This window comes from Dama dama, chromosome 16 (genome assembly GCF_033118175.1).
Source record: "Dama dama isolate Ldn47 chromosome 16, ASM3311817v1, whole genome shotgun sequence".
NCBI lineage: Eukaryota > Metazoa > Chordata > Mammalia > Artiodactyla > Cervidae > Dama > Dama dama.
The window spans coordinates 33,755,903-33,783,772 of NC_083696.1; the positions used below are offsets into that span (position 1 = coordinate 33,755,903).

Below are 27,870 nucleotides of genomic sequence, written 5' to 3' on the forward strand. Positions count from 1 at the left end.
TCAGCTGTTATAGTCTTTTAGTTTTTTAAAATACCCAATCTCCTGTTGATATTTTCAATCTCTTCTGTTTTCTTCTTGCACATATTAAGTCCACGCGTGTCTGAGCATTTCTTTTATTGCCTGCTAACTCCAGAATTGAGCAGATATACCCACCAGTCACAAGCAGTGGTGGACTAGAGTAGTGATCAATCCATGTGTATATACAGAATGCAGGGACAAAGAACATATACTCTCTGAATGCAGATTCACTCCTAAGAAGTTAAAGATGATCTGATTATGCCCATTTTTCCCCTTTCTATTTGCTTCAGCCTGGTTCCCACAGGGTCATTCTTTTTTATGTTAAATTCTCGGTTGGAGATTATCACACAGGTAACTTAAGTGTCTGCTTAGTCTCATATAAGAACAGAGCAGGTTTCCCTGGTAGCACAGTGGTAAAGAATCCGCCTGCCAACCAACTGAACCTCAGGAGACACGGTTCAATCCCTGAATCTGGTTAGATCCCACAGGCCGGGAAGCAACTAAGCCTGTGAGCCACAACTACTGAGCCTGTGCTCTAGAGCTGCAAATACTGGGCCCACGTGCTGCAACTACTAAAGCCAAGGCGCCCTAGAGCCCATGCTCCGCAACGAGAGAAGCCACTGCAGTGAAAAGCCTGCACACCTCAACTAGAGAATAGACCCTGCCCACCAGAACTAGAGAAAAGCCCACACAGCAGATGCAGCACAGCCAAAAATAAGTAATAACAATAAAGAACAGTCCTATAGCTGCAGATTCTCAGAGAAAACTGTTTTCCCCCCTCTATTAGAATCTAGGTGAAGTCAACCAAGTTTTTTTATACTCTCCCTTTGCTTCCCTGGTGGCTCAGATGGTAAAGCGTCTGTCTGCAATGCAGGAGACCTGGGTTCAATCCCTGGGTTGGGAAGATCCCCTGGAGAAGGAAATGGCAACCCATTCCAGTACTCTTGCCTGGTAAATCCCATGGACAGAGGAGCCTGGTAGGCTACAGTCCATGGGGTCACAAAGTCAGACACGACTGAGCAATTTTGCTTTGTTATTGGGCAGATTTTTCTAATTTATTCTTTCACGGAAGATACCTGAGGAGCCATGCATACAGAGGTTTGGGGAGTTCCAGATGACATGATGATTCATTTATAGTAACAGTAAACATTTAGTGGAGTTCCAAAAGTAATGAATTAGCCACACCCTCAAGCAGCTTATATTTCATTACAGTAATGGTTCTCAACCCAGGGCAATTTTGTCTCTCCAGGAATATTTTGCTATTTATGGAAAGATCTTTGCTTGTCACAACTGGAAGGATTTTTTTAATTGGAGGATTATTGTTTTACAATGTTGTGTTGGTCTCTGCCATACAACATAAATCAGCCATGTTGTTGTTCAGTTGCTAAGTCTTGTCCAGCTCTTAAGACCTCATGGGCTGTAGCCTGCCAAGTTCCTTCTGTCCAGGGGATGTCCCAGGCAAGAATACTGGAGTGGGTTGCCATTTTCTTCTCCAGAGGATCTTCCCTCTCCAGGGATAAATATACACACTTCCCCTCCCTCTCACCCTCTCCCATCCCATCCTTCTAGGCTGTCAGGGCACCAGGTTGAGCTCCCTCTGTCATACAACTTTCCCCTACTATTTTACATCTGGTAAGGGATGCTTCAATACTATTCTCTCAATTCACCCCACCCTCTCTTTCCCCCACTGTGTCCACAAGTCTGTTCTCTATGTCTGTGTCTCTATTCCTGCCCTGCAAATAGGTTCATCAATACCATTTTTCTAAATTCCATGTGTATATTTTCAGTTCAGCTCAGTTCAGTCGCTCAGTCGTGTCTGACTCTTTGCAACCCCATGGACTGCAGCACGCCAGGCTTCCCCATCCATCACCAACTCCTGGAGCCTACTCAAACTTATGTCCATCTCATCAGTGATGCCATCCAACCATCTCATCCTCTGTCGTCTCCTTCACTTCCCGCCTTTAATCTTTCCCAGCTAAAGGGTCTTTTCCAGTGAGTCAGTTCTTTGCATCAGGTGGCCAAAGTAATGGAGTTTCAGCTTCAATATCAGTCCTTCCAATGGATATTCAGGACTGATTTCCTTTAGGATGGACTGGTTGGATCTCCTTGCAGTCCAAGGGACTCTCAAGAGTCTTCTCCAACACCACAGTTCAAAAGCATCAATTCTTTGGCGCTCAGCTTTCTTTATAGCCCAACTCTCACATCTATACATGACTACTCGAAAAAACATAGCTCTGACTAGATGGACCTTTGTTGGTAACGTCTCTGCTTTTTAATATGCTGTCTAGGTTGGACATAGCTTTTCTTCCAAGGGGCAAGCATCTTTTAACTTCATGGCTGCAGTCACCACCTGCAGTGACTTTGGAACCCCAAAAAATAAAGTCTCTGTTTCCATTGTTTCCCCATCTAATTGCCATGAAGTGATGGGACCAGATGCCATGATCTTAGTTTTCTGAATGTTGAGTTTTAAGCCAACTTTTTCACTCTCCTCTTTCAAGAGGGTCTTTAGTTACTCCTTGCTTTCTGCCATAGAGGTGGTGTCATCTGCATATCTGAGGTTATTGATACTTCTCCTGACAATCTTGATTCCTGCTTGTATGTCACCCAGCCCAGCATTTTGCATGGTGTACTGTGTATATAAGTTAAATAAACAGGGTGACAATATAAAGCCTTGATGTACTCCTTTCCCAATTTGGAACCAGTCTGTTGTTCCATGCGCAGTTCTAACTGTTGCTTCTTGACCTGCATACAGATTTCTCAAGAGGCAGGTCAGGTGGTCTGGTATTCCCATCTGTTGAAGAATTTTCCATAGTTTGTTGCATTCCACATAGTCAAAGGCTTTGGTGTAGTCAATAAAGCAAAAGTAGATGTTTTTCTGAACTCTCTTGCTTTTTCAATGATCTAGCAGATGTTGGCAATTTGATCTCTGGTCCTTCTGTCTTTTATATGTATGTTTTAATATAACAGGCTCTAGGTTCATCCACCTCAGTTCAGCTGACTCAAATTCATTCCTTTTTATGGCTAAGTAATATTTCATTGTATATATGTACCACAACTTCTTTATCCATTCATCTATAACTGGAAGGATTCTACATCACATGTAGAGGCCAGGATGTTGCTAAAGGGTGCCCATGACAGCACTCTACAAAAGAGTTATTCTGCCCAAAATGTAGCAGTAGAATAAGGGAAGCAAATAAGTATAATAAAACATAAATATATAGTCTATACAATATACAAAGGGCATGAAAGTGGATAGGGAAATTCATGAAGCACTTCAATGGCCATCTAAAGCTTAAGCTGAGTGGAAATCTGGGAGGGAGGGTTATTACTATGAGCTTGAGTATGATAAGTATGAAGTATATTCCCCATTTGGGGAACAACTACAACTAAAATTTACTGGCAGACGAGGCAGGTGAAGAATAAGGAGGCAAGGCAAGGCTGAAAAGGAAGGCAAGGACCAGACTGCAAAAGGTCTTACATACTAGATGAAGAGTCTGGAAAAGGTTGATATCAGAGGGCAACGAACAGTAGTAAACAAGAAGTTTATTAGTAAATAAGAATGGTCAGAAAGATCATTCAGGCAGAATCATGGTTAAAGGCTTAAGGACAAAATAAGGCACAGGCCAATTAGTAAGCCTACTGGAATACTCCAGGCCAGTGAAGACTAGAGTCAGAAACAAAGCTCCAGTACAGAATAAAGGATTGATATGGTAAGGTACTGTGTGTGTGTGTGTTAAGAAGCTTCAGGCATGTCTCTGCAACTTTGACTCTTAGCAACCATGTGGACTGTAGCCCACCAGGCTCCTCTGTTCATGGCATTCTCCAGTAAGAATACTGGAGTGGGTTGCCATACCCTCCTCCAGGAGATCTTCCTGACCGAGGGATCAAACCCACACCTTTTATGTCTCCTGCATTGGCAGGTGGGCTCTATAAACACCAGCGTCACCTAGGAAGACAGTTAAGTACTACACTCTGTCTTCAGTAACTGAATATGAAGAGAAAACAAAATTTAATAACAGCTCTCAAGCACTACTCACAGAGTACAGGAGAACACTTAGAAGAAAGATAATGAAAGATAACGCCATCCATGTAGTAAAAAAGCTATGCAAGGACATAGAAGTGGTTATTATCAGAGGACACAGCAGCAAAATCTGGGTTGTGCCTTGAACTCTGATAATCAACCTAACAACCAATAATGACAAAAGAGTTTTAGAATATTTTTCTGCTATATCCATATATTTTTATGTATGTATTTATCTTACTTCCAGATATTTTCTATTACATTACTTTAAAAATGCCATGTGTTCATTTTATTATTTAATGTTTTAAAATTCAAGATACTTTAATTTACATTTCAAAAAAAGAATAATAAAAATCTTTACCTTTCAAATGTGACTTTTTAACAGCAAAATGGGAAAGTGGGAAACAGCCTCAGCTGAAAAAGAAATCAGCACTTCCAACAAAACTAAAGGCTTACTTACATGTGAAATTAATTCAGAAAGGAGATAACAACTAAAGACATAGACATACATCTTATTTTAATCCCCAAAAAAGTTAACTGGATCTTCTTAATAGATTATCCTTGAAAATCAAGTTTTAAAGTATTCAATACAATCTTTGAAATGGTATCTAGTTAAGATAATTGCCTTAAATATACCAGACAAAATATTTACAATCAGCAAAATAAAAACCAGCAAAACAATTAACATCTGAAAGTCTAACATTCTAATCCACTGGATTTACATTTTTTTCTAAGACAAATATTACAAACAAATCTTTTGGGGTATATATTAGAAGTTCTCAACTACCTATTTATAACTGTTAACCTTCTTTCAACAGTATGACTCATCAGTAAACACCAATACAATACTTTACCAGTCACCTTATGTGAAATAACAAGTGGAAAACAAAATTTCTCAACAGTGGGTCATCAAATTCATTCAGCAAACATTTACTATAAAAAACTTTATTAAAAAAACTGAAACACACAATCATGATCAAGCAATATAAAATTAAAGTGAAATCAGTTATGAAACTTCAAAAAGTTGTTAAAATAAAAGGACAAATTTAATTCTAAATATTTCCTTGCTTATTTGAATTGCTTTTTAACACTATTTCAGTAAATTATTTATTTAATCTCCTCTTTAGGTTCTCAAGGTGGTCCATATTAACATCTTGTAATGCCAGTACCATTGCCTTAGACAAGGAGGGATTAAATGAAATAGTCATCAGACAGCACAAATCTATTAGATCTCTCTGACATTTCTGCAAACCTTCCAGGAACTTTTGGTATTTACAAGGATCCTTCTTTAACCGTTTCATTTCTGATACTGAAAACCCTATCAGACTAGTAAGTATTTCATCTACAAAGTCTACATCTAGATATGCAGTACCATCAGAAATTTTTGCTCTTACACTCCAAATGCCACCAGAACTTGAGAGATTTCCAGTTAAGGTTACAATAAATGCTTTGACTTTCACTGTTGTAACCTCCTTTGGTTTGCTGGCCATTAGAACAGACAAATAGATAAAGGGTGGAGAATACAAATCCATGGTGATAGAAAGTCCAGTGCTATTCTCTGATAATTGTAAAGAACAAGTCTGTAAATGGTGCTCATTTTCATTAGAAACATCTGAACTCCTTTTTGGTACATTACTGACCAGCTCTCCATTGAATGTTGTATTATTTAAAGAATGTCCATCTGAACTGCTAATTTGTTTTATATTAAATGTCTCTGAGCTCTTACCTTTATTTGTAAAATCATGGGGTAAGGGTACATTATGATTAACTGAAAGACTACTGCTGTTTTGGTCTCTAGTAGATGGACAACTAAGAGATTCGTCTTCACTAGTCATTTGCTCAGATAAATTTTTTTCACTCCAATTATTGTTTCCATTTTTGCAAATAAGAGAAAAACTATTTAGAGTATTAGATCGATGCGAAAACCTCTCTATACTTTCATCTGTAGTTCTGTTCAAAGTCAATAGTTGTAATTCTTTGATCTCCATTTGTTCTTTCTGGACAGCTTCTTCTAAAAGCAAGGCCTCCTCCAATGAAAAGTCATCTAATTCCTCATCAGTAAAAAGCATAGATTGGTTTCGTGGTTTCTCCTTTGGCCTTGGAGAAATAACAAGTGCTGGTTCAAAATCTGACTGTCTGATGGGAACAGTATTTGAGGAATTACCTATGAAACAACTTCTTTCGAAAGAGGTGTCATTATTTGCTGCAAGCTCATCGTTTTCATCAAGACTTGCCAAGAGTTCTTCATCAGAAGGTCCCAATGCAGGATCTAGAACATCCGTAATTCTGGGGATGCTTTGGTTAGAATTATTTGGTATGACTGAAACTGTAGGATCAGGTTCCCCAATTAATCTTGCAAGAACTTTTTCTTGGGCATATTCCTCTAAAAGAGCATCAACTTCTCCTCCCAACACTTTCACATTTTCTGGTTTCAACAACAGAACACCAAGACGGAAAGAAATATTTCCATAAATCAAAATTTTTGTACCTGGAGGAAGATCACTATGCAGAGCTGGAATAGACCGATATTCCATTCCTTGTATTTGTACAATTCCATCAGTTAGCTGTAGCATCAACATTCGTGAAGGCTTTGCTTCCCAAGGTTTGGGGGTTACTTGTGTTTCAGCTGTAATTAGGTCATTGGTTGTATTCTTTCCTCTCAACTTTTGTATCTGGGCATATGCAGGCTGACTTACATCAACCAATGAATTAATCTGCAGAGCGAAAAATCCATTCAGTTCTCCTTTCGGAGCTTCTAAAATGCCAGTAGGTAAAAGACGGTGCTCCAAATCTCTCAGATCGGTAAGGAGCCACTGCTCAAACACTTGTTTATTCATTTGTGCCTGACTCAAATTAACATTATCATTTTCTTCTTGGATCCAGTTAATACAAGCTTCCAGCCATGTTAAAGGCACTTTAACATGCCATGTAGCTAAAAGCCAGGTTTCAACTCTCAATGCAATACTAGTTACACTCATTTCTTTCACATAAAGGAAATATTAGGCATCTATTACCTGAAAACAAATGAAAAAATTATGATAATTCAGTACATCTAAATAGTTTCTATAATTCTCTACAATGCACAAATAGGACCAAACCTTTACTTTCTCTCCAGCATGTCTGTAAATCTTTGACTTTCTACATAGCAAAAATTCAAATGCTACAAGTAATCAGATGGTATAATGAGAAAAGCAAAAAATCTGAGACAGATATACAAAGGTTTGAAGGCTAGCTCTGTCAAATTATAAGCTCTACAACCTAGCATAAATTTCTTAACTTCTTCTAACCTAGTTTTTTCATCTATAAAATGTCAATACCACCTCCTACCTAATGGGGTTGTTGTGAAGATTACAGGATTAACATTTGTAAAGCACAAATTGTTAGACCTATGCAATACATACAATGTTAGTAGTTATTATATTAATATAATAATCAAGTAAAATTATAACAAGTAACAGATTCGTAGCTGATGTAAAGCATCTTACTTATCTAAATGAGTCTCAACAGTTGTATCACGTAAATATACTTCTGATTTTCTCAGTATGATAAAAAAAAAGTAGCAAACACTAAAAAGACTAAGCTTTTCTCACAAATTAAATTTCTTCCTTCAACAGAGGTAGACTCTGAATTTATAAAAGTTTTAATATGCCCGTAAGAAAACTTACCATTTGGAACAGGAGCATAGGATTTGATGACAGGATTTAGAACTGGTTGTTCAGTGGAGTACTTGTAACCTCTATTGCTCAGAAATGGCCTGAGAGCTAAGACAAAAAACAGTAAGGGTTGTAAGAGGAAGCTGCAGAAACAATCACTGGCCTATTTTCGTAAGTGCAAGAGTTTGATGGTATGGTTTTGAAGGTTCCTATTATCAATCAGGGTAGAGTGGAGTACACAATAAAAACATGAGGTTTGGAACGAAATAAACAAAAGCAACTGACCACAAGAAACTTAGACACTCTATCTTAGCTTGCTTCCTCGCCTATATACTTACTTCAGAGGGCTACTGTGAAAATTAAAGGATAGAAAAAGATGTCGGAGGTTCACAAGCAACCTAAGGCGAAAGCAGGCCAAAGCAGCTGAAATTGAAACTGACCACCTACAGAGGGAGAAGGGCTCAAAGTCAAAGAAGCCAGAGCTCTGGATGCCATGGGAGCTGCAGCAGTGAGGTGGAAAAGGAGACCCAGGGACGACTATCCTTCAGGGCTGCTTCTGGCAAAGCAGGGATGAAGTCCTAGATAACCTCTTGGCCTTTGTCTGCAACATCTGGCAGATCCATAAAAACTACTGCACAAATGGACCAGGAAAGAAGTCCTGTACCACAGACTAGCTCAAGATATACTCTTGTGAAAAGGCATTAAATTATTTGTGTGTGTATATATATATACACACACACACATATATATATATAGTAGGTCCTCTCATTTTTAGAAAATAGTAAATTATTATTAATATCCTCAGAGAGGTAGGATATCTCCATACACAAAAACATAAACCACAACCAGTACCTCATACCATATACAAAAATTAATTCTAAGTGAACCACAGATATAAATGTGAAAACTAAAAAAGGTAGGAGAAAAAAAAAAGCTCATATATAACAGACAACAGATCGACAGCTGCCAGAGGTCAGGGGTGGGCGAAACAGACGAAAGGGGTCACAAGGTACAAACTTCCAGTTATAAAATCAGTAAGTCATAGAAATGTAATGAACAGTATGGTCACTGTAGTTAAAATACAAAAGTTGCTAGAGACTAGATCTTAAAAGTTCTCATCACAAGAAATATAAAATTTTGTAACTAACTGTGGTGATGGATGTCAACTGGGCTTAATTGTGGTGAGTTCTGCAATAAAAGGGATTCCCTGGTGGCTCAGCTGGTAGAGAGTCTGCCTGCAATGCAGGAGACCCAGGTTCAATTCCTGGGTTGGGAAGATCCCCTGGAGAAGGAAATGTCAACCCACTTCAGTACTCTTGCCTGGAAAATCCCACGGATGGAGGAGCCTGGTGGGCTACAGTTCATGGGGTTGCAAAAAGTCAGACATGACTGAGCAACTTCACTTTCTGCAATAATACAAATTATATGTTGTACAACTGAAACTAAAATGTTATATGTCAATTATGTTTCATTTTTTTAAGGGGAAGGAAAGTTAGAATAATCTTTGTGATCTTAGTTTCTTAAAAGTTTCCTCAGATACAACACTAGAAGCATACATAATTCATAGAAAAAGGAAACTAATAAATTGAGCTTCACCAAAATTTTAAAATTCTGCTCTATGAAAGACACTGCTAAAAGTATAAAGACAAGCCAAACAAACACAAAAGACAAGTCACAGACTGGGAGAAATACATAACTGACAAAAGACATATTTAGACTACAAAAAGAATTTTAAAATTCAATAGGGGGACTTCCCTGGCAGTCCAGTGTGGCCTCAACCCCTGGTGGGGGAGCTAAGATCTCACATGACTCATAGCCAAAAAAACAAAACATAAAACAAAAGCAATATGCAACAAACTCAATAAAAATGAATTAAAAATTGTCCACACCAAAAAAATGGTTTTTACAGTAGTCACGTATGGATGTGAGAGTTGGATTATAAAGAAAGCTGAGCGCTGAACAATTGATGCTTTTGAACTGTGGTGTTGGAGAAGACTCTTGAGAGTCCTTTGGACTGCAAGGAGATCCAAACAGTCCATCCTAAAGGAAATCACTCCTGAATACTCATTGGAAGGACTGATGCTGAAACTCCAATACTTTGGACATCTGATACAAAGAACTGACTCATTTGAAAAGACCCTGATGCTGGAAAGATTGAAGGAAGGAGAAGGGGATGACAGAGGATGAGATGGTTGGATGGCGTAACCAACTCAATGGACATGAGTTTGAGTAAGCTCCGGGAGTTGGTGATGGACAGGGAGGCCTGGCATGCTGCAGTCCATGGAGTCACAAAGAGTTGGACACAACTGAGCAACTGAACTAAACTGATAAACAGAAATAAACAAGATGGTAAAAATAAGTCTAAATATATCAGCAATCATAATGACATAGATTAACTCACCTCTTAAAAGATACTCTCAAATTGAATAAACCAGGTTCAGCTATATGCTTAAAAGATGGACCTAGAACAAAATACCATCAACACATGAAATTAACTAAAGTAAGGCATGTTAAAATCTCCAAGCATGATTTTATTAGGCCATAGTTGAGTGATATCTTATCTTCAAGACACAGATCTGTACTTTATAGATGTTTTTATCTATTGACATTATTAACCTCAAAAATTAAGCTACATCCAAGGCTCTCAGGTATACTCATTCAGTAAGTTACTTTATTTTCTTTACGAAAATTTAACCACCACAACACTGGCAAATGGGCCTAGTATAATTGGCAGGGGTGTTGTAATGAGATGATAGTCATTAAGTAAACTGAAATCAAGACAAAGTGTACTTTCAGTAGTTAGAATTATTTAAATGAATTAGCAAGTATAAATGCCACATCAATTAAGTTGTTTGCAGAATGTTTTGTACTATGAATTACCCAGGATGTACAGTATATACCCATATACACCCCTAAGTTATTACACGCACTTAACACAAATGCCATTTTCTACCTGAACCTGTTAAATAGTAGGAGTTAATACTGTTAATACTTCTAGGAGGAGGAAGAAACCAATAAAAAGGAAGACTGACTAACTGTGAATTGAAAAGGTCAAGGCTGGACAGAAAATGAAATGAAAGAAATGAATTTCAGTGGTGTCAATTCTATATAGCAGCAGTATAGATGTATCAACAGAGAACTAAAGAAAAGGGTTAGTAAAAATTAAAACCTCTCATTTGTAAGATCTTAAACTTTTTCAAAATATATTATTTTACATCTGTAATATTACCTAAACCTCAAAATAGTCATTTATGATAGAAAAGGTAGGTACTGTCATCTATTTGGGTGAGAATGAAACAGGCATGAAGATTAAAGACATAAAGATCATACACAGTAGCACACTCTGAACTAGATTCTGCTAATCTCCATTCCTATACCTTTTTCTAGATACTGTTTGACTTAAGTGAAAAGAGAAAGTAAAGTTGGTCTCTCATTTACATATACCTACTTGCATACAAAACACATTCATAAATAGCTAGTTTATAACAGCACCACAGTATTAACAATCAACAGACTTTTCTCTGATCTCATATAAATGACAAGCTCACCTAGTACATTCTAAATTATTTCATTTACAAAGTCAAATGAAAGAAACACATCACCTACTGCATCTATCTTTCTAACAGCTTCAAAGCAGTGTTATCACTAAGTATTACTTTTCCTTTTGCTATAACTCTACTAAAGTACCACATAAAATAGTTTTAAATTTTTTAAATATCACAAACTGATATTTTAAGACATGTATTCATTTATTTTTTTAATTTTGTACTTATTTCAAACATGCATTTCCTTGCTTGTGTTGTTGAACACGGCAAGTGACAAAAATCCTTTCAGAGAGTAGTCTAGACAAATTCCTAATTAATAATTTTCTCAAGATACTACCCTTAGGGTTTGGATCTTCACTTCCAGAGATATACTATAATTTTATAATAATGTTACTGTAACTAAATGCACATTTGCATAGAATATGCATAGAATTCTTCATTTAACAGCAAAGAAAGGTGGACGGCATAGTGACATAAAACATAATTTAGTGCCTACAAATGCATATTAAAACAATTTTATAAAAAGATGCTTCTAACATAAAAATTGTTTTTCTACGGCTAAAAAAGAAAAGCTTATTAAATTATTAGAAAAGCTTATTAAATTGTTAAATGGAAAAAGTATTATCATGTGAAATTATAAAGTTTAGACTGGGTTTCAATAACTGAGCTCCTTAATAATTTAGTAAATTGTATTACTTGCATCTATTCCTTCAAGAGAATTTCTAAGGTTTTTGTTCCTCCTTTTCCTGAGAAATTGAGTAACTATGGTCACTGCAGGTAAGCAACTCAGAGGGGAGGTGTCAGCTAGAGCACCGCAACTTCCCAGCCCTTGATCCTCAAGAACATCACTGTCCATTAAAAGAATATTAAAAAAGTATACCTTGTTGAAATTGTAAAAAATCTTCACACCATAGGATCTACTTTTTTATTTTCAAAACTTAATCTTAAGAAAACAATCAGAAATAAGGACAAAGATTTATGTGCCAGAGTGTTTATCATGAAGCTTTTACAGTGTGGGAAAAAACTAAATGTTCAACAACAGTAAAATAAATAAATACATAATCAGACTGGATCCAGGAAATAGTTTTAAAAGAAATATTTTTAAGGACTATTTAATGACATGAAAATATGTTATTTTATTTTGTTAGGAAAAAAAGACCACATGTAAAACTACATTAATCTCCATTAATTTTATAACGTGAAAAAATTGTTTTTAAAAAACTGAGTTACAAAATAATAATAATAAAAACTCATAACGACTCAAAAAAAAAAAAACTGAGTTACATCTTGTTCCTGCTTAACTTGGCTGACACAATCTACATTCTAGATCTTGACTGCAGGAACTGAGCAGAAGAGAACAGAGTAGGAAAATCTTATAATATCATTCATCACTACTAAGATTTACACAAATTTCACCTATAAGTTAATTTTCAGTCAGCCTCACATATTCCAATTTTTTAACAAATAGAACAAGAGGCAGAAGTACCATCCTTTTAGACATGGTATGTGGCATTCAATCAATAGTTAAGACTTAAAACCGCTAACAAATCTTTAAGTTATAACCGTTTCATGTTTCCACTGCCTTCACCTTAAAAAATACACATAAGTCTGTTTTCAACTCTTGGGGATAACGTTAAGGTAACCCAAGAATTTTGAGAAGACACTTTCTGAAAATTATGGGGAAAAAATTATATTTAATGGATTAAATCAGAAAGAAGTAATTAGTGGAGCTGCTTGTGGATCCTCCATAACCTAATGCAAGAGAAAGACAGAAAACAGGTATAGGAGTCTGATTCGCATCTCTGCTTTGTGACCTTAGACTTGTTCCTTAACTTCTTTTTGTCTTATCCACAATTTACGCACAGGACTGTAATAAGCATTAAACTGCCAGCACAAAGTCTGGCACAAAATCAAAAAATAATAGCTACAAAATTTTAAATAATCATCCAGCTGACTAGAATACAATCTCGATTATATTAGTTTATCTAATGTAAATTCCACAGCTAAATAATACCAGCCTTAAATTCATCAGGAGCCCAAATAATCATATAATTAATTACACAAGAGCCACAATATGTCAATCAAGTTGGTAAGTCCTTGAATAAGCACAGATATAACACAGCTTGGCTGAAAATAAGAGGATGAAAGAAAGGTTGGCTAAGGGACAGACCTTCCTCAAACTGGTCGTCTCTGAATGAAGCAGGTGTAAAATAGTTTGTTTGAAAAGACGGTGGAAAAAACAGACTTTCTTGTTATTAAAAAAAAAAAAAATTAGAAAAAGAAAAATCTAGAAAAGGGGAATAAGAGCTTTCAGCTTTGAGGGTCCAGTCAGAGAACAGTGAAACTGGGAAGTTCTTAGTTAGAGCTGCTTACTTTGCGTTCCTGCTCACCAGTCATCACTGTTTATCAAGGCAGAAAATGATGGTTTCAACAGAAATACTAGTTTGAAAGAAAGCACCCTCAGTACACTATCCTATATGTGCCTATTTGTGTCAGTGAAGTATCCCTGGTTTTGAAAGACAGATTCAATTAAATGTTGCAAATCCTGACTGGCAGATTAAATCTCTATAATCCAAATATCCCCAGCCCCTTCATACAATCAACTTTTCTTGAACATTAAATAAAAATTTGAACTATGTATCATAAAACCAAACGCACATTAAGTTTTACTTCCCAACAAGACTATATTATTTTTCACATGGGGGCCATTAAAAAACTACAACTCAAAAGAGCCTTTTATAAACCCCACAAAGCCAGACACTATGCTCCAACAGTACTTAACTACCCTTCCCGCCAGTAAATATTTGGTGCTTCATGAAGTCCTCAGTTCCCCCTAAAAAGTTTTCTTCCTAATTAAGCAAGTAAAATAGGTGGTCAAAAATCACAGACAATTCTTAGAGACGCTGGTTACATCTAATTTGCAAAGTATTCAAGAGGGAAATCAAATTACAATGGAATGAATCAGCACAAATTCATCATTACCCAAAAAAATGTGTATTCTAACGGGAGATTTGGCTTCACGTGTAACTTACAACATTTTCCCTTTTCAACCCAAGTTTGGGGTTGTGGGTGAGAGCCGGAGGGTTGAGTCGGGATGTGAAGACTGGGTACTGCTACTGGCAATTTCCGAGGTTTGTCACCGATTCTGGACCTAAAGGGCCTTAACAAAAAAAAAAAAAAAAAAAATCAAAGCCTGACACAGAGGCCTCAGAAGTAGCCGAACACAAAGTAAGTATAACCTGAACACCCTAGGACGATAACATATCTATATGAGGGCGAGAGGTTTAGTCTAAGTCACTGCCGACACACGGTGGGTGATTTAAGAAGGTGGGTGAGCGGAAGGCGGATGTCTACAACTCATTTTGCGATTTGCGTTCATTGCAGGAGATGAAATCAGTACTTTCAGAAATTTTTCACACGTAACTACAGCAACGACACTATAAAATACTCGTGTATCACAGGCCCCATTAATAAAGAAAAGAAAGGGAAAATAAAGTTTCATTAGAACGCAGAGCCCGGTAAGGACACTGCGAGCGCAGGCTCCCGGCCGGAAGCAAAGAGGGCGAATAGCGCAGGACTCCAAGGCTCGACCGCCACAGCCCGGCGGCACTGCCAGCGTTTCTCGGAATCCCGCCCGAGCCGCCAGCCGACCGCGGACCGCAACCTGCTGGCTGCGCCCCCTGCCCGGGCCACGCCTGAAGGGCGCTGCGGCCCGTTACAGACAGCGGGTTAGCGCGGCGTGGGCCGGGCCGGCAAGCGGGCTGCACTTACCAACGCGCAGCTCGCCCTGCAGCCTGGGCGGGAGGGGAGAACCGGGGAGGGAAGCAGACGCGAATGAGGGCTGTAGAGACGGGGGCATTCGTCTGGCGCTACACCGACCTGGGCGTCCCGCCTTCCCCTCGCGCAACAGCGGTTCCCGGGCACGCGACCGTGAGACTAGGAACCGCCACAGCGCGCGCCCTAATCCTTTTTCGCTGCTTCCCGCCCGATTTGCCGCGCGCTCACGCCCCTCCTCCCACCCCTGAAGACTCCTGGTCCAGAAGCGCCCCCTACCCGCCCCTCCCTGTGCGCGAGAACGGGACAGCCTTTAGTTCTCGCGAGAGGCTCCCCCCTCCCCCCAGCCAGTGAGTGCGCGAACGAGAAAGGAGGAGGGCGCTTCAGGCGAGAGCACTGCAGACGCCATTATCCTCTGTTTCTCTGCTGCACCGACCTCGACGTCTTGCCTACTTCCCGCTTATTTGCGGCCTATAGGTAATTAGAGTTACTGGGGCTTGGGCATTGCGGGTTCGGGCAGGGGTTTGGCCTCCCTAAAGGCTGCGTTGACTTTTTCGAAGTCTGATTTTTCTCAGGCCCTTAGCGGCCTTACAGCCTGAAGGGAGGCGCCGGCGGGGGGCGGGGTTGTCGCCTCCTCCGGCGCCTTGATTGACGCGGCTTTGGGCCAATCGCTTCGCTCTCGCGCCACCGCTGTAGCCGGTGCAGCCAATCGGGCCCGGCGGCGGGGTAAGGGAGTGCGTGGAGGCGGGGGTGGGCAGTGGGGGCCTACGCTTGTTCTCTGTCTAGCTGTGACCGGCTGAGGAGGCGCGGCGGCATAGGGACGGTACCCTTGCCGGGTGAGGAATGGGGCTGGGCAAACGGCGCGTGGGGGTGAGGGCCGGAGAGTACTTTCTCCACTTCAGGGAAGGCGTTTGGGGGCTTGGTGGTGGTTGGCGGGTTCTGGGAGGGAGCGTTGCCGGGTTTCCCCTCCCCCCACCTCCGCCATTTCCCTGAGCGTATATATGCAGTCCGCGTTGTGGTACTAGAGGCTTCGGAGAGTCGCGAGGCTTGTGCCGGTGGGATGAGTTTTGTTGTGTTGGGAACTAAGCTTTGTGTGGAAAGGAGAGGGAGCCGGAGGACGGTAGAGAACGCCGCCGCTCTCTTTGTGTGGGGCCCGCCGCACTTGGGCGCTCCGGGCCTGGGTCTGGAACGGGCGAGCTGGAAGGGTCGGGGCTGCCTTCGTTGCTTTGTCTCCCGCGGTGGGGGGAGGGTGCGGGGGACGAGGTCTCGGGACCGCGTGGTGGGTGGGGGAGGGGGTCCGCGCTCGGCTCCGCCTAGTAGCACGTAGTCGCCATTACGCGGGCCGCCATTTCCTGTCGGATCGGGCTGAGGAGAGGTGCGGCGCTGGTGCTCTCGCCTCGGGAGCTTTCGCGATTCCTGTTGCTTGGCGGTTGCCGATCCCGGTTTCGGGCGTTGAGGGGAGGAGGGCATGTTTGCCCTTGGCTGGTAGCGCATATACTCAGCGATTTTTTGGGTCTGGTGACTAAAGCACTTGAAGGATATTGGGTTTTTCTTTATAAACAGCCTGCTACTTGTCGTCAGACCCCTTTATCTAAATCTTGTGTAGCACCTCAGTATTTGAGTGTTGGGCCAGGTTGGCGTTTCGGTTAGTGGGAAGAGTTGCAGGCGTAAATACTGCCATGACTGTGAGCTGTTTAGCTATTTCTCTTATAACGGGAGCCGCGTGTCGCCTCCTGCCAGTCAGGAGAGGGGAGCTAAAAAGACTGTTAACAGTCCTATCGCCAGTCTGGTGGTGCTGAAAGAAATTATCAGGTTATACCGCTTTTAACGTAATTTGAAATATCCCGCTAGTGATGTTATTGGTGTTCAAGGGTTCTGTTAGTCGAGTAGTACAGGCAGTTTGGGTGTACTCCTGTTTCAGGTTTGCCTGTTTATCGCTCCAGTAGATTGACCTGACGGTTGGGTATGGCTTGAATTTGCTTTTACATTTCAAGTAGACTTTTCAAGTCACCGATGGAAGGAAACCCAGAAGTTTAGAATCCAAATGTAAAAATAATTTGTTTCGGGAACATAACTCGAGACTCGGGGGCTTCAATGCCTTATGCGTCTGGTTTCTATGTATTTATATAAAACATTGTTGTGGTGGAGCTTGATCCAAGGATTAAAAATTACGGTGTTTTTGCTTTTACAGAAAAATCAGATAGGTCTTTTGGATTGTGTTTTAGGGCGGTCCTTTGGAAATTTAAGATCCTAAAACACGTTTTAGGAATGGCTCTTTTGTTGTGTTCAAATCTGTAGTCGTTAGTATTCGGTAATAACCAAAAAAGCAAAACTGATTTGTGTTGGTTTTCGTAGGCTACTACAGCACTAGGGTGTCAGTTGGTCCCGCCCAGAACGCTTCAGTTCTGCCCTGGAAGGATATATTTAATAACTGGTACGTTCTGGAAATAGTCATTTCTTTCCCTTGTCTTTTTAATATTTAGCACGCTGCACAGCCTACTTTCCAAGAAACCAAGTGTACTAGCCTCTTTATTTTTTAACAGATTGGTGTGTCCCTTGAATACAAGAAAATGGAAACTGAACAGCCAGAGGAAACCTTTCCCAACACCGAAACCAATGGCGAATTTGGTGAGAAAACATTTTAACAATTTCTTTTTGTTTTGTTAATTTTATCATTACTTTCCCTGAGATCCTTGTTAGTGAACTTTTTTGAAGTAAAAGTAACTGATTTGCGTAGGTGAGGAAACCGATTAAAAGATGAAAGCCAGTAAATACAAAACTTAAGTTTTTTTCTTGGATTTAGAAATTTCTTTGATGTGCTGTCACAATATATCTCGTGTTTGGAAAATTAAGGGAGTGTATTTTGATTTAAAAGTTGACGATTGAGTCTCCCCCCCCCCCCCTTTTTTTTTAAACAAGCTTTAACAACTATTCCCTTCAAAGGGAATGGAATTAAATGTTAATCTCTAGGTTAAAACTAAAATGAAGTTAAAGGTACCCTTTCTTGAAGATGCTGGTGCTCTCTGAAATCTAAACTCTTAATTTTTAGGTAAACGCCCTGCTGAAGATATGGAAGAGGAACAAGCTTTTAAAAGATCTAGAAACACTGATGAGATGGTTGAATTACGCATTCTGCTTCAGAGCAAGGTATAGATTTTATTTTTGAAACTGGTTCTTACTCAAAGTAGAAGTTAAGAAAACGTTTGATTGAGCCTTCTGGGACCCCTTCAGAAGGCTGCAGAATGTAAAATATTTGTGTGGCTCTTTCTAAACAGACTTAGACTTTTTAGGCCAATGGCCTTTATTTTGCTAATGATTAAAATGAAAGCCCTTAACATAGTGAACTATTACAAGCCTAATTAGGAGATGGGTGTGAATGGTCCTTATAGCATTAATGCGTTAAAGATGCTATTTTTTATTATATGGTGGGTTCATGAGATAACATCCTGATTGGCAGCTTACCTGACTGATAATATAACTAAAAATGTGAAAGTATCTGCTAGAATTTAAGTTAATTGATTTGCAGAAGGGTATTGTAAAATTGGTGCTAGTGCTTAAGATTTATACTCAGTATATTTCTGGCATTCTGAATATTTGAAAGCTCTGTCTAGGTATTTAGTCCCCAGAGCATGTAACATAGACTCTTAGTTTTTGTTTAAACCTGGTGGTTTTAATATCCCCAAATAGATTTCCATTGCTATAACCAAACAAGAGGTTAGATAGGCTAAACTTGTGTTTGTTTTTGACTAAAAGTTTAAGAAGACACACTATGTTTCTTTTTATTTTCTTTAGAATGCTGGAGCAGTGATTGGAAAAGGAGGCAAGAATATTAAGGCTCTCCGTACAGACGTAAGTATTAAAGAGTTTAAACTACTACACAGGCAGCTTCAGTTTATGTGTTTTTAGAAATTTAAAGATTTGCATCATAGAAATCATTTAATAGCCTAGATACAAGCCTTTTATAATAATTGAATACATAGATAATTTTAAAGATTTGCCATTCCTAACAAAGCCCAGATTGAGTTGGGGGGTCCATATTAAACCTCCTCACTTTCTAATAACTTTACACCAGATTATTCACTTAAAGGAAGATAACATCTTAATTAGAAATTACAGTATAAAACCCCTTAATTGCACCATTTCCCATGTGTGAACCAAGTACAGTAGTACTGAAAACCATTGCAGGTGGCTGATTAAACTCCAAATTTTTATTCCCTTTTTTTCCCGCCAATTTGCCCATCTGTTCTTGAACAGCTTGCACGTGGAGCACAAAGAAATTGAGGTTGCATGATTTAGGTACGGGTAAAGAATAGAGTAGGCACTTAATAATTTTATAACTGGGAGACCGTCTGTCAATGCTGATAATTTGTGTCTTCATATTTTATAGTGGGTTGACTCTTGTGATTAGACACATTAAATGTTGGTATCACCAGAAGTGAGCATATTTATAGGACTTGGCTACACCAAATTTCTTAATTTTTTTTCTCATGTTACACACTCTTGATGTTTCCTTGCTGAAGTTGAGGCAAATAAGAACTTTGTGTTGAAAACTTATTTGATAGTATTTCATTTCTCTCTCGGTCGCAGATCTTTGTATGTTCCTCTTGATTACTGTAAACTGAACTTAAAAATTGAAATTTTACAAACTTGCCTGTTAGGATCTAGGAATGCATTTTAAACCTCCAGGAAACCAAATTAGTCTTTAAGTAGGATTTTTGGTGGTGTGGGAATTTTTGTCTTTTACAAACCTCTTTCCTCTTAATCCAGATGTTCTATATAATTATCTGGGTTAATAATTTCCCCATTTCCTCAAGAATTCAAGTCATGACAGGTTTTGTGTCTACCCTCATGAGCCAGCCTGCTACTGAAACATCGTTTGTTTTTTAAAAGTACCATCATTAAAGGTCCTTAAATGTTAAGCCACAGTCAGATATAGAGAAGTCCATTATTGTGTTAGTCTTCAGAACAACTTAAGCTTGTTTCATTAATTGAGAGTATGAGTATAGTTTGTATTAAATTAAAATTTATTGCTTTTCCCCCTTTTCCCTCTCCTTGTTTTTTTGGCCATATATCTCCGTTGCCCATGTACTGGATCGACTTACCCCTGCGTTGCCCACCATGACGTTGGCCCATCCGCCCCTGAACGCCCATGTGAAAACCCTGGTTGGCTATGCCCAAAAATGTGCTCGTTGCCAAACGGGTACCATACTTGACAACTTCTGATTGAATGCCCATGCCCAATGCCAACATCCACGAACGCCAATGACCAATGCAGTACAATGCCAGTGTTTCAGTCCCAGACAGCAGTGGCCCCGAGCGGTATGTCCCAACAGTTTATGCCTCACTGCCTGATTAGAAAGAGAGAAATGTATTTTATTACCTGCCTTTTATATAATTAAATAGTATCCCCTTTAGACGGTGTATTGTTTTTCAAGTTTCTGTCTTATTTTCCCCATTAAGTCTTTTTGTCACTGAACTTTTACCGTGAGTTGCCCACCCAAACGATCCACTAATTTTATTTCAATGGAAGGAGCACAGCTTCAAGTGTTGCATATTTGCTGCATTGTAAATCAAATTGTTACCGAAACAGTCTCTCGCTCTGTCTTTGTGGCCCACCTTGCTTCCCAACATTGCCTGTTCATAATTTTTTCTGATGAAATGCTAACTCTGGTTCACTTTCCTTCACTTCTCATTTGTGTTGTCTTTGTTTTTGTCTCGCATTTGTATTTGTTTTCTTGCAGAGCCCATTAGTGATCTAATTTCTAACTGGTATCCATAACCTTACTCCAAATACAATGTTTACCACTTGCATATTCCCCTACTTTGCCTGAGAGAAGGTGTGCCAGTTTTTCCAATGTAACAGCGAGGGTATCCTTAATTAACTTAGTGGTGGCGGGGAACATAAATATTCAACTCTGCTTCAGTTCTGGTCAATTTATTGCCCACTTAATCTGAGCCCTTCCAAGAGCCCATTCTCTCTGTCTCTCTGCAAGTCTCCTAATATTGTTACCATGTTTGTATTGGGCATAAAACAAAATGCATGTGAAAAATGTATAAATAGGCTACTTTAAATGGGGACTATTAAATAATTGTATGTTCATCTCTGTAAAAGTTTGTTTGACTACTGGTGATGACCACAAAACTCATTTTTCTTTTCCACCTTTTTTTGTACTATCTGGTATTTGTGGTGTTTGACAGCATATTGAGTATCAGTGCTGATATTGAAACGATTGGAGAAATTCTGAAGAAAATCATCCCTACCTTGGAAGAGGTAGGCTCATTTTTTTTAATGTATTTCACAATGGGGGGTGCTTAATATTTAATGGGGCAAAATGGGGGAGGCGGAGAGATACTGGATATAATAGTTCTTTAGCAGCAATGTGTTACACTCTGCTGCTTAAAGTGCAGGGTTCTTTTACATCCCACGTTACTTGTTTAAAAATGGTAGTCTAGCCATTCTGAAGTAGATAAGAAGGAAGTGCCTGTGGTTGTGCACGTTCATGGAGTTTAGCATGTATATTATGGGCTTTATTTTTAGAAGAGGTTTTGAGTTAGACTACTGACTGAGACTATGTTCGAAAGGACTATGTTTGATCTAGTTTGAGTATTTTTAAATTCTGTGTAATCTTGTTTGTTAGGTGTACAGATAAAAGCATTGTATGTTGACTGTTAGTGTAGATAAGTAATTTCTTGTTATTTAATGATAGTCTTGAAATATGTTGTAGTAGCTTTACCAATATATGCGACAATAGCCTGATCACACTAGACACTTAACCTATTACTCTTATTTTTCTACTTTCAGGGCCTGCAGTTGCCATCACCCACTGCAACCAGCCAGCTCCCGCTCGAATCTGATGCTGTGGAATGCTTAAATGTATGTCATAGTGCCATTGAACCCCACTGAAGTATGGAGCCTGGCCCATAGGATCGATTTTATTTTCAACATAGTGTACTTTTCCCGTCTCTATAGAAAAAGGCTTAAAAAGATGATAAATGAATGGTCTTACAACTCACTGTTGACCCTGCTCCATGCTGCAGTGGGAATTAACTACATTTGCAAAGTGCTTTGCAGTCATTTTTATTATGGTGTTATTTGAATGTTAATAATAATTTTGTGGTAACAGCGACATGCTAAATGGCTGCAGTGTGGGTATGGTGTTGCAGGACCTGAAAATAAAATAGTTTTTTAAGGTGGTGCAGAATGTCCTTTTTGGGCCTGGCTATTGAGGATAATAGCACATAACTGGTAAAGTTATTGAAATATAAATTCAGGTTGCTCACTGCAACAGTATATTGGTATGCTTATAGCAGATAAGTGTGTATTGGGGAATCTTTGATTTGGAACTGAAATTCTGTAACTCCCTCCACAGTACCAACACTATAAAGGAAGTGACTTTGACTGCGAGTTGAGACTGTTGATTCATCAGAGTCTGGCAGGAGGAATTATTGGAGTCAAAGGTGCTAAAATCAAAGAACTTCGAGAGGTAAAGCCAGTGTTTTGTTTTTTCCTGCTGTATTACTGGAAAATAGTTTATAAGGATTTGGTAGACTTTTCTCATTCCCTCTCTTGAGTTTCCTCCCCCTAAGATTACGTAGTTTGCTAATTAAAATATAGCAGAATGGTTTGGCCATACTAGACAAGTTACTTGCCAAAAGTGTATTGCAAAGCCTAACCCTTACTAACAAGGTTTTTACATTGGGGAGAAATTTTACTAAAATATAAATTGTCTGTCTAAACCTGGAACTTTTTTTTCTTTAGTGCATTTTCTTTTTTTTCTGATTAATTAATGCTGCTTGTTTTGTAAACCTATTGCAGAACACTCAGACAACAATCAAGCTTTTCCAGGAATGTTGTCCTCAATCTACTGACAGAGTCGTTCTTATCGGAGGAAAACCTGATAGGGTTGTAGAGTGCATAAAGATCATCCTTGATCTTATATCAGAGGTACCTTCAAAACACTTTTATTTACATTTAATTTCACGAAACAGATGTCTTATTCAAAAGTAATTTCAGAAGCCAAAGACAAATTACTTATTCCTAACAGTTTTCTATCACCCTGTTTTCCCATCAATTTAATTTAGAAATACTTTGGGAGAATCTGTACGGTTGTCTTTTGATTGTTGGTGAGGTTTTTAAATAAGTTTTGATCATTCAAATGAAGTTTTTATGGTTCTTCTGTAGTACTACATTGCACACCCTAGATAGTGATCGCCTCTGGATAGTAATTTCTTCATAATCCCCATTGTGAAATTGAAAGGAATTTGTGGTCTTTTATCTTAGCTCTTAAGGGTAAAATTAAACTGCTGCCTTACGAGCAGTAAAACTCCCAATTTTTTTTATTTCAAACTCACCAGAAATGCATTTTTAAAAATCCTTTCTATTTATTATGTTTGCATATATTCCTGTCCCTATCCTTACCACAGTACCTCCCAAGAGAAATACAAAGTACTTGAAGTTTTCTGTTAAGAGAATTATTGGTGTGAACTAAGGTTTTTTCCCTCAGTCTATAAAAGTTGCTGTGTTTTTGTTTCAGTCTCCCATCAAAGGACGCGCTCAGCCTTACGATCCCAATTTTTATGATGAGACCTATGACTATGGTGGTTTTACAATGATGTTTGATGACCGCCGTGGACGTCCTGTGGGATTTCCAATGAGGGGAAGAGGTGGTTTTGACAGAATGCCACCTGGTCGGGGTGGGCGTCCCATGCCTCCCTCCAGAAGAGATTATGATGACATGAGCCCTCGTCGAGGACCTCCTCCACCCCCTCCCGGGCGAGGTGGCCGGGGTGGTAGTAGAGCTCGGAATCTTCCTCTTCCACCACCACCACCACCTAGAGGAGGGTAAGTTTCTTTCATCCACACATTGACATACAAGAAGCAGCACTTCACAGATAGAAGGGGGTAGGTTTTCATTTCAAATACGTGACCAGCTGAGATTACAACAATTACTATGCTTGCAGAGATCTAATGGCCTATGACAGAAGAGGAAGACCTGGAGACCGTTATGATGGCATGGTAAGAACTTTGATAACTTCATTGATGTGTTTATGTGAGCCAAAGGGTTTAAAAATCAGATTGCTAACATTTTATTGAACGTGTTAACTGAAGAACTTGTCTTACAAATAGACTATGTTAGTCACTTAATTCTGTTTCTTTGCTGGGATATTAGGATTTGTTCCATATTTGTTTGCCCCCGAAATACATGATTACTGAAAACTTACAGACATGAAATAGAAATTGATTGTATAAAAATGGTGGCTCTGACAAATACCATGCAGGTTCATGTTAATAGTTTTCTCTCTTAACACAGGTTGGTTTCAGTGCTGATGAAACCTGGGACTCTGCAATAGATACATGGAGCCCATCAGAGTGGCAGATGGCTTACGAACCACAGGTTGAGTATCATGGGTATTTATTTAGTAATGATTTTAAAACGCTTGTTTACTCACCAATTAAGTATTTTATCTCCCCCTATATAACATTTTTGTTTCTTGGAACGCTGTGTGCCTGAATGGTTTATTCCCCTGAAGATTGTTTTCTGAAACTGGCTTACTAGGGAAGATACGGGAGGGCTTTGGTTACTAATAATAATTGGGGTTTTTTTAGGAATGTGTTTAATTACCTGAAGTTTGGAAAGCAAAGTAACTTTCTCTTCTTGTCTGTTCTGTTTTTAGGGTGGCTCTGGATATGGTAAGTTTTCTTCTTTCTGAAATCAAACATCATTTCATGCTTTGTATGTGAACTTAATACTCATTATTTAAATCAGATTATTCCTATGCAGGGGGTCGTGGCTCATATGGTGATCTTGGTGGACCTATTATTACTACACAAGTAACTATTCCCAAAGATGTAAGTATTTTTAGTATTATAAAAGACATTTACTGAGTTATTTTTATGAGTTTCCTGACTTAACGAAGGTTTTAACAGAAGTATTCCCTTTTAGGATTAAAATTGTGTTTCAAGGACTTCAGTGAAGTGTTCTCCACTTTAAGCCTTGTCAAAAAGTTTTCAGTACTATTAAAAGCAATTATCAGGGGTTTGAGCCCCTGGTTCATTTATTAAAGGAAATGTCAGTGGGTGGTGTAAACAGATTGTAATTCAAACTCTGACTGGTTGGAGAGCACTAAATTAACACAGTGTAGTCAACAACTTGTACAAGAATGCTCTTGATGGTCACTGAACGTACAGGATAATTTTTTTAAGTATATCATAAACACTTGCTTTTAAAAATTTTTGCAGTTGGCTGGATCTATTATTGGCAAAGGTGGTCAGCGGATTAAACAAATCCGTCATGAGTCGGGAGCTTCGATCAAAATTGATGAGCCTTTAGAAGGATCCGAAGATCGGATCATTACCATTACAGGAACACAGGACCAGATACAGAATGCACAGTATTTGCTGCAGAACAGGTCAGTTTGTTTAGCTTTATGTTACTAGCCTACACATACTAAAACCTTAAAAAGCTTCTCTTTCTCAGCTGATTTTTCTTTTAGAAGCCATGGTGTCTCAACCTTTTGGGGACCTAACTTCTAAATATTCTAATAGCTTTGCTTTAATTTTCTTCTGCCTTCTTGCTAAAACACGAAGACATTCGGTACTAATCTTACTGGAAGAAGCCTTAACCAAGCAAACTTCTCATTTTTCTGGTGAAAACTGCTGCCAAAACCACTTGTTACAAATTATACAGAGCCTGTAGAAAATGTAGAAGATTCAGTGGATGTTGGTCTAGTTCTGTGTGGAAGACTAGTGATTTTGTTGTTTTTAGATAACTGAATCGACAACAAATCACAGTCTGCCATATGGCACAGGCCATGCCTCTACAGGACAAATGATTGGTGCTGTAAAATGCAGCATTTCACACTTTAACTGGCATTTCTTTGTCTTTTCTACCATATATTAACAATTCTGCTCCACTAATGTCTGATTTGCTATTAATCTTTTTTCTTGGATTTTACATTGCTCTAATTTGTAATTACTAATGTTTTAGTTCTTATCTCTAATTGTGTAATGGACATGTTTATCATTTTAATTTAGCATTGAAATTGTCTTAATGTTGATTAAGATTGATTCAGATGTTACGAACAAAAATTCTAATTCGTACTTTTTTTTCTTTTCTTTTATAGTGTGAAGCAGTATGCAGATGTTGAAGGATTCTAATGCAAGATATTTTTTCTTTTTTATAGTGTGAAGCAGTATTCTGGAAAGTTTTTCTAAGACTAGTGAAGAACTGAAGGAGTCCTGCATCTTTTTTTTTTTATCTGCTTCTGTTTAAAAAGCCAACATTCCTCTGCTTCATAGGTGTTCTGCATTTGAGGTGTAGTGAAATCTTTGCTGTTCACCAGATGTAATGTTTTAGTTCCTTACAAACAGGGTGGGGGGTGGGGGAGGGTGTGCAAAAACTAACATTGAAATTTTGAAACAGCAGCAGAGTGAGTGAATTTTAATTTTTGTTCATTGTTGGTGGTTTAAAGAAGTCCCCCCATGTAATTATTGTGAACACTTTGCTTTGTGGTCACTGTAACATTTGGGGTGGTGGGACAGGGAGGAAAAGTAACAGTAGTCCATATGTCCCTGGCATCTATTCAGAGCAGTGTGCAGAATGTAATGCTCTTTTGTAAGAAACGTTTTATGATTTTTAAAATAAATTTAGTGAACCTATTTTTGGTGGTCATTTTTTTTAAGATGGTCATTTTTCAAATGGTTGAATTCCCTCCAACCTACCCCCAAACGGAACACTAAGTTTAATTTTCAGTCCTCTGTTGGATATAAATGGCATCTCTTCTTGCAAAATATCTTGACAATACTCAGTTCTGGTGATTCTTAATGATTTGAAGTTCATTGCTTGGGAGGAAATTCCACCACACATTCATGCTTATAATAAGCTGGGGATTTTTGTTTGTTTTTGCAAATGCTTGCCCCTACTTTGCAACGATTTTCTGTTCGTAATTCTGAAGAACCGAGGTGGGGAGCAACACAACCGATGGAATAGTGGTATAAATTTATACCAGAAGGTTAATGACAAGTTTTATTAATCAGAATAATACTTGGCTATGGAAGTGACTGATGCTAAATAAATTCTGATTATTTTTTATTAGATAATTTCTCACGTATAGACTTAAACTGTCAGCTTGGTAGTGTCTATTAGTTAAACTTTGTAAAATATATATATATTCTTGTTTTTCCATTGTATGCAAATTGAAAGAAAAAGATGTACCATTTCTCTGTTGTATGTTGGATTATGTAGGAAATGTTTGTGAACAATTCAAAGAAAAAAAGATGAAAAAAATTCCTGTGGATGTTTTGTGTAGTATCTCTTGGCATTTGTATTAATAGTTTAAAAAGTTCACTTCCAAATAAAACTCCCGTAATGCTAGATTTGATGTGTGCCCAATTTTGAACAAGGGTTGATTGACACCTGTAAAATTTGTTAAAACGTTCCTCTTGTAAGGAAATACAATAATCTTAAATTATGTATTTTTTGTGTGAAGTGTTTTTCTAGCACTTATAAATCAGATTTCATGGGGGTGGTAAATTGAAAACTTCAGTAGATGGGTTCTTAATTTTAAAGAGGACTTGAGCATAGAGCTGAGTCATACCAATTTTACAAGTCTTCCTATTCTCATATTACTTGTGATATGTTTGCAGATTCTTAGGTTTCTATCTTTAAAATATCTCTGGTTTGTTGGGAGAATTTTTTCCCCCTGGTTCTTGACTAATAAATCTTTAAAAGTGCTACTGGTTAACCTGCAACTTGTCTAGAAAGCCTGAGAACAATGCAGCAATTATGTGGGAAAGAATTCATGGATGCAATTCTAAGTTTAGAAAAAATGTATATGATAGGCTGAAGTGAGCTGAATT

General features: G+C 38.6%; 2 protein-coding genes and 1 non-coding gene across 12 annotated transcripts; 2 read left to right on the forward strand and 1 right to left on the reverse strand.

Moving 5' to 3' along the window:
- Positions 1-3,217: 3,217 nt before the first annotated feature.
- On the reverse strand, positions 3,218-15,268 carry RMI1 (RecQ mediated genome instability 1). 3 transcript variants are annotated; one of them, XM_061163740.1, is made up of 5 exons: positions 15,117-15,268; positions 14,270-14,397; positions 10,094-10,154; positions 7,705-7,800; positions 3,218-6,753 (listed from the first exon to the last, which is right to left on the reverse strand). In XM_061163740.1, exons 4-5 carry the CDS (start codon positions 7,720-7,722, stop codon positions 5,143-5,145), a joined length of 1,629 nt encoding a protein of 542 aa, XP_061019723.1. In that variant the 5' UTR covers positions 7,723-7,800; positions 10,094-10,154; positions 14,270-14,397; positions 15,117-15,268; the 3' UTR covers positions 3,218-5,142. The 3 variants fall into 3 exon arrangements, with proteins under 3 accessions (XP_061019723.1, XP_061019721.1, XP_061019722.1); XM_061163738.1 differs by having other exon boundaries at positions 3,231-7,053; XM_061163739.1 differs by having other exon boundaries at positions 3,231-7,053; positions 15,009-15,238.
- Positions 8,897-8,968, forward strand: TRNAC-GCA (transfer RNA cysteine (anticodon GCA)). Its single transcript has one exon. It is a non-coding gene; the product is annotated as a tRNA-Cys (tRNA).
- An 82-nt stretch (positions 15,269-15,350) lies between the features above and the next one.
- HNRNPK (heterogeneous nuclear ribonucleoprotein K) lies at positions 15,351-27,486 on the forward strand. 8 transcript variants are annotated; one of them, XM_061163741.1, is made up of 17 exons: positions 15,356-15,488; positions 17,367-17,445; positions 17,555-17,639; positions 18,061-18,158; positions 18,804-18,860; positions 20,287-20,330; positions 21,210-21,282; positions 21,814-21,885; positions 22,382-22,495; positions 22,828-22,956; positions 23,546-23,853; positions 23,973-24,027; positions 24,323-24,406; positions 24,687-24,702; positions 24,779-24,861; positions 25,252-25,421; positions 26,136-27,486. In XM_061163741.1, the coding sequence occupies exons 3-17, from the start codon at positions 17,582-17,584 to the stop codon at positions 26,167-26,169; spliced, it is 1,395 nt and encodes a 464-aa protein (XP_061019724.1). In that variant the 5' UTR covers positions 15,356-15,488; positions 17,367-17,445; positions 17,555-17,581; the 3' UTR covers positions 26,170-27,486. The 8 variants fall into 8 exon arrangements, with proteins under 8 accessions (XP_061019725.1, XP_061019724.1, XP_061019728.1 ...); XM_061163745.1 differs by having other exon boundaries at positions 26,196-27,486; XM_061163746.1 differs by having other exon boundaries at positions 24,794-24,861.
- Positions 27,487-27,870: the final 384 nt, after the last annotated feature.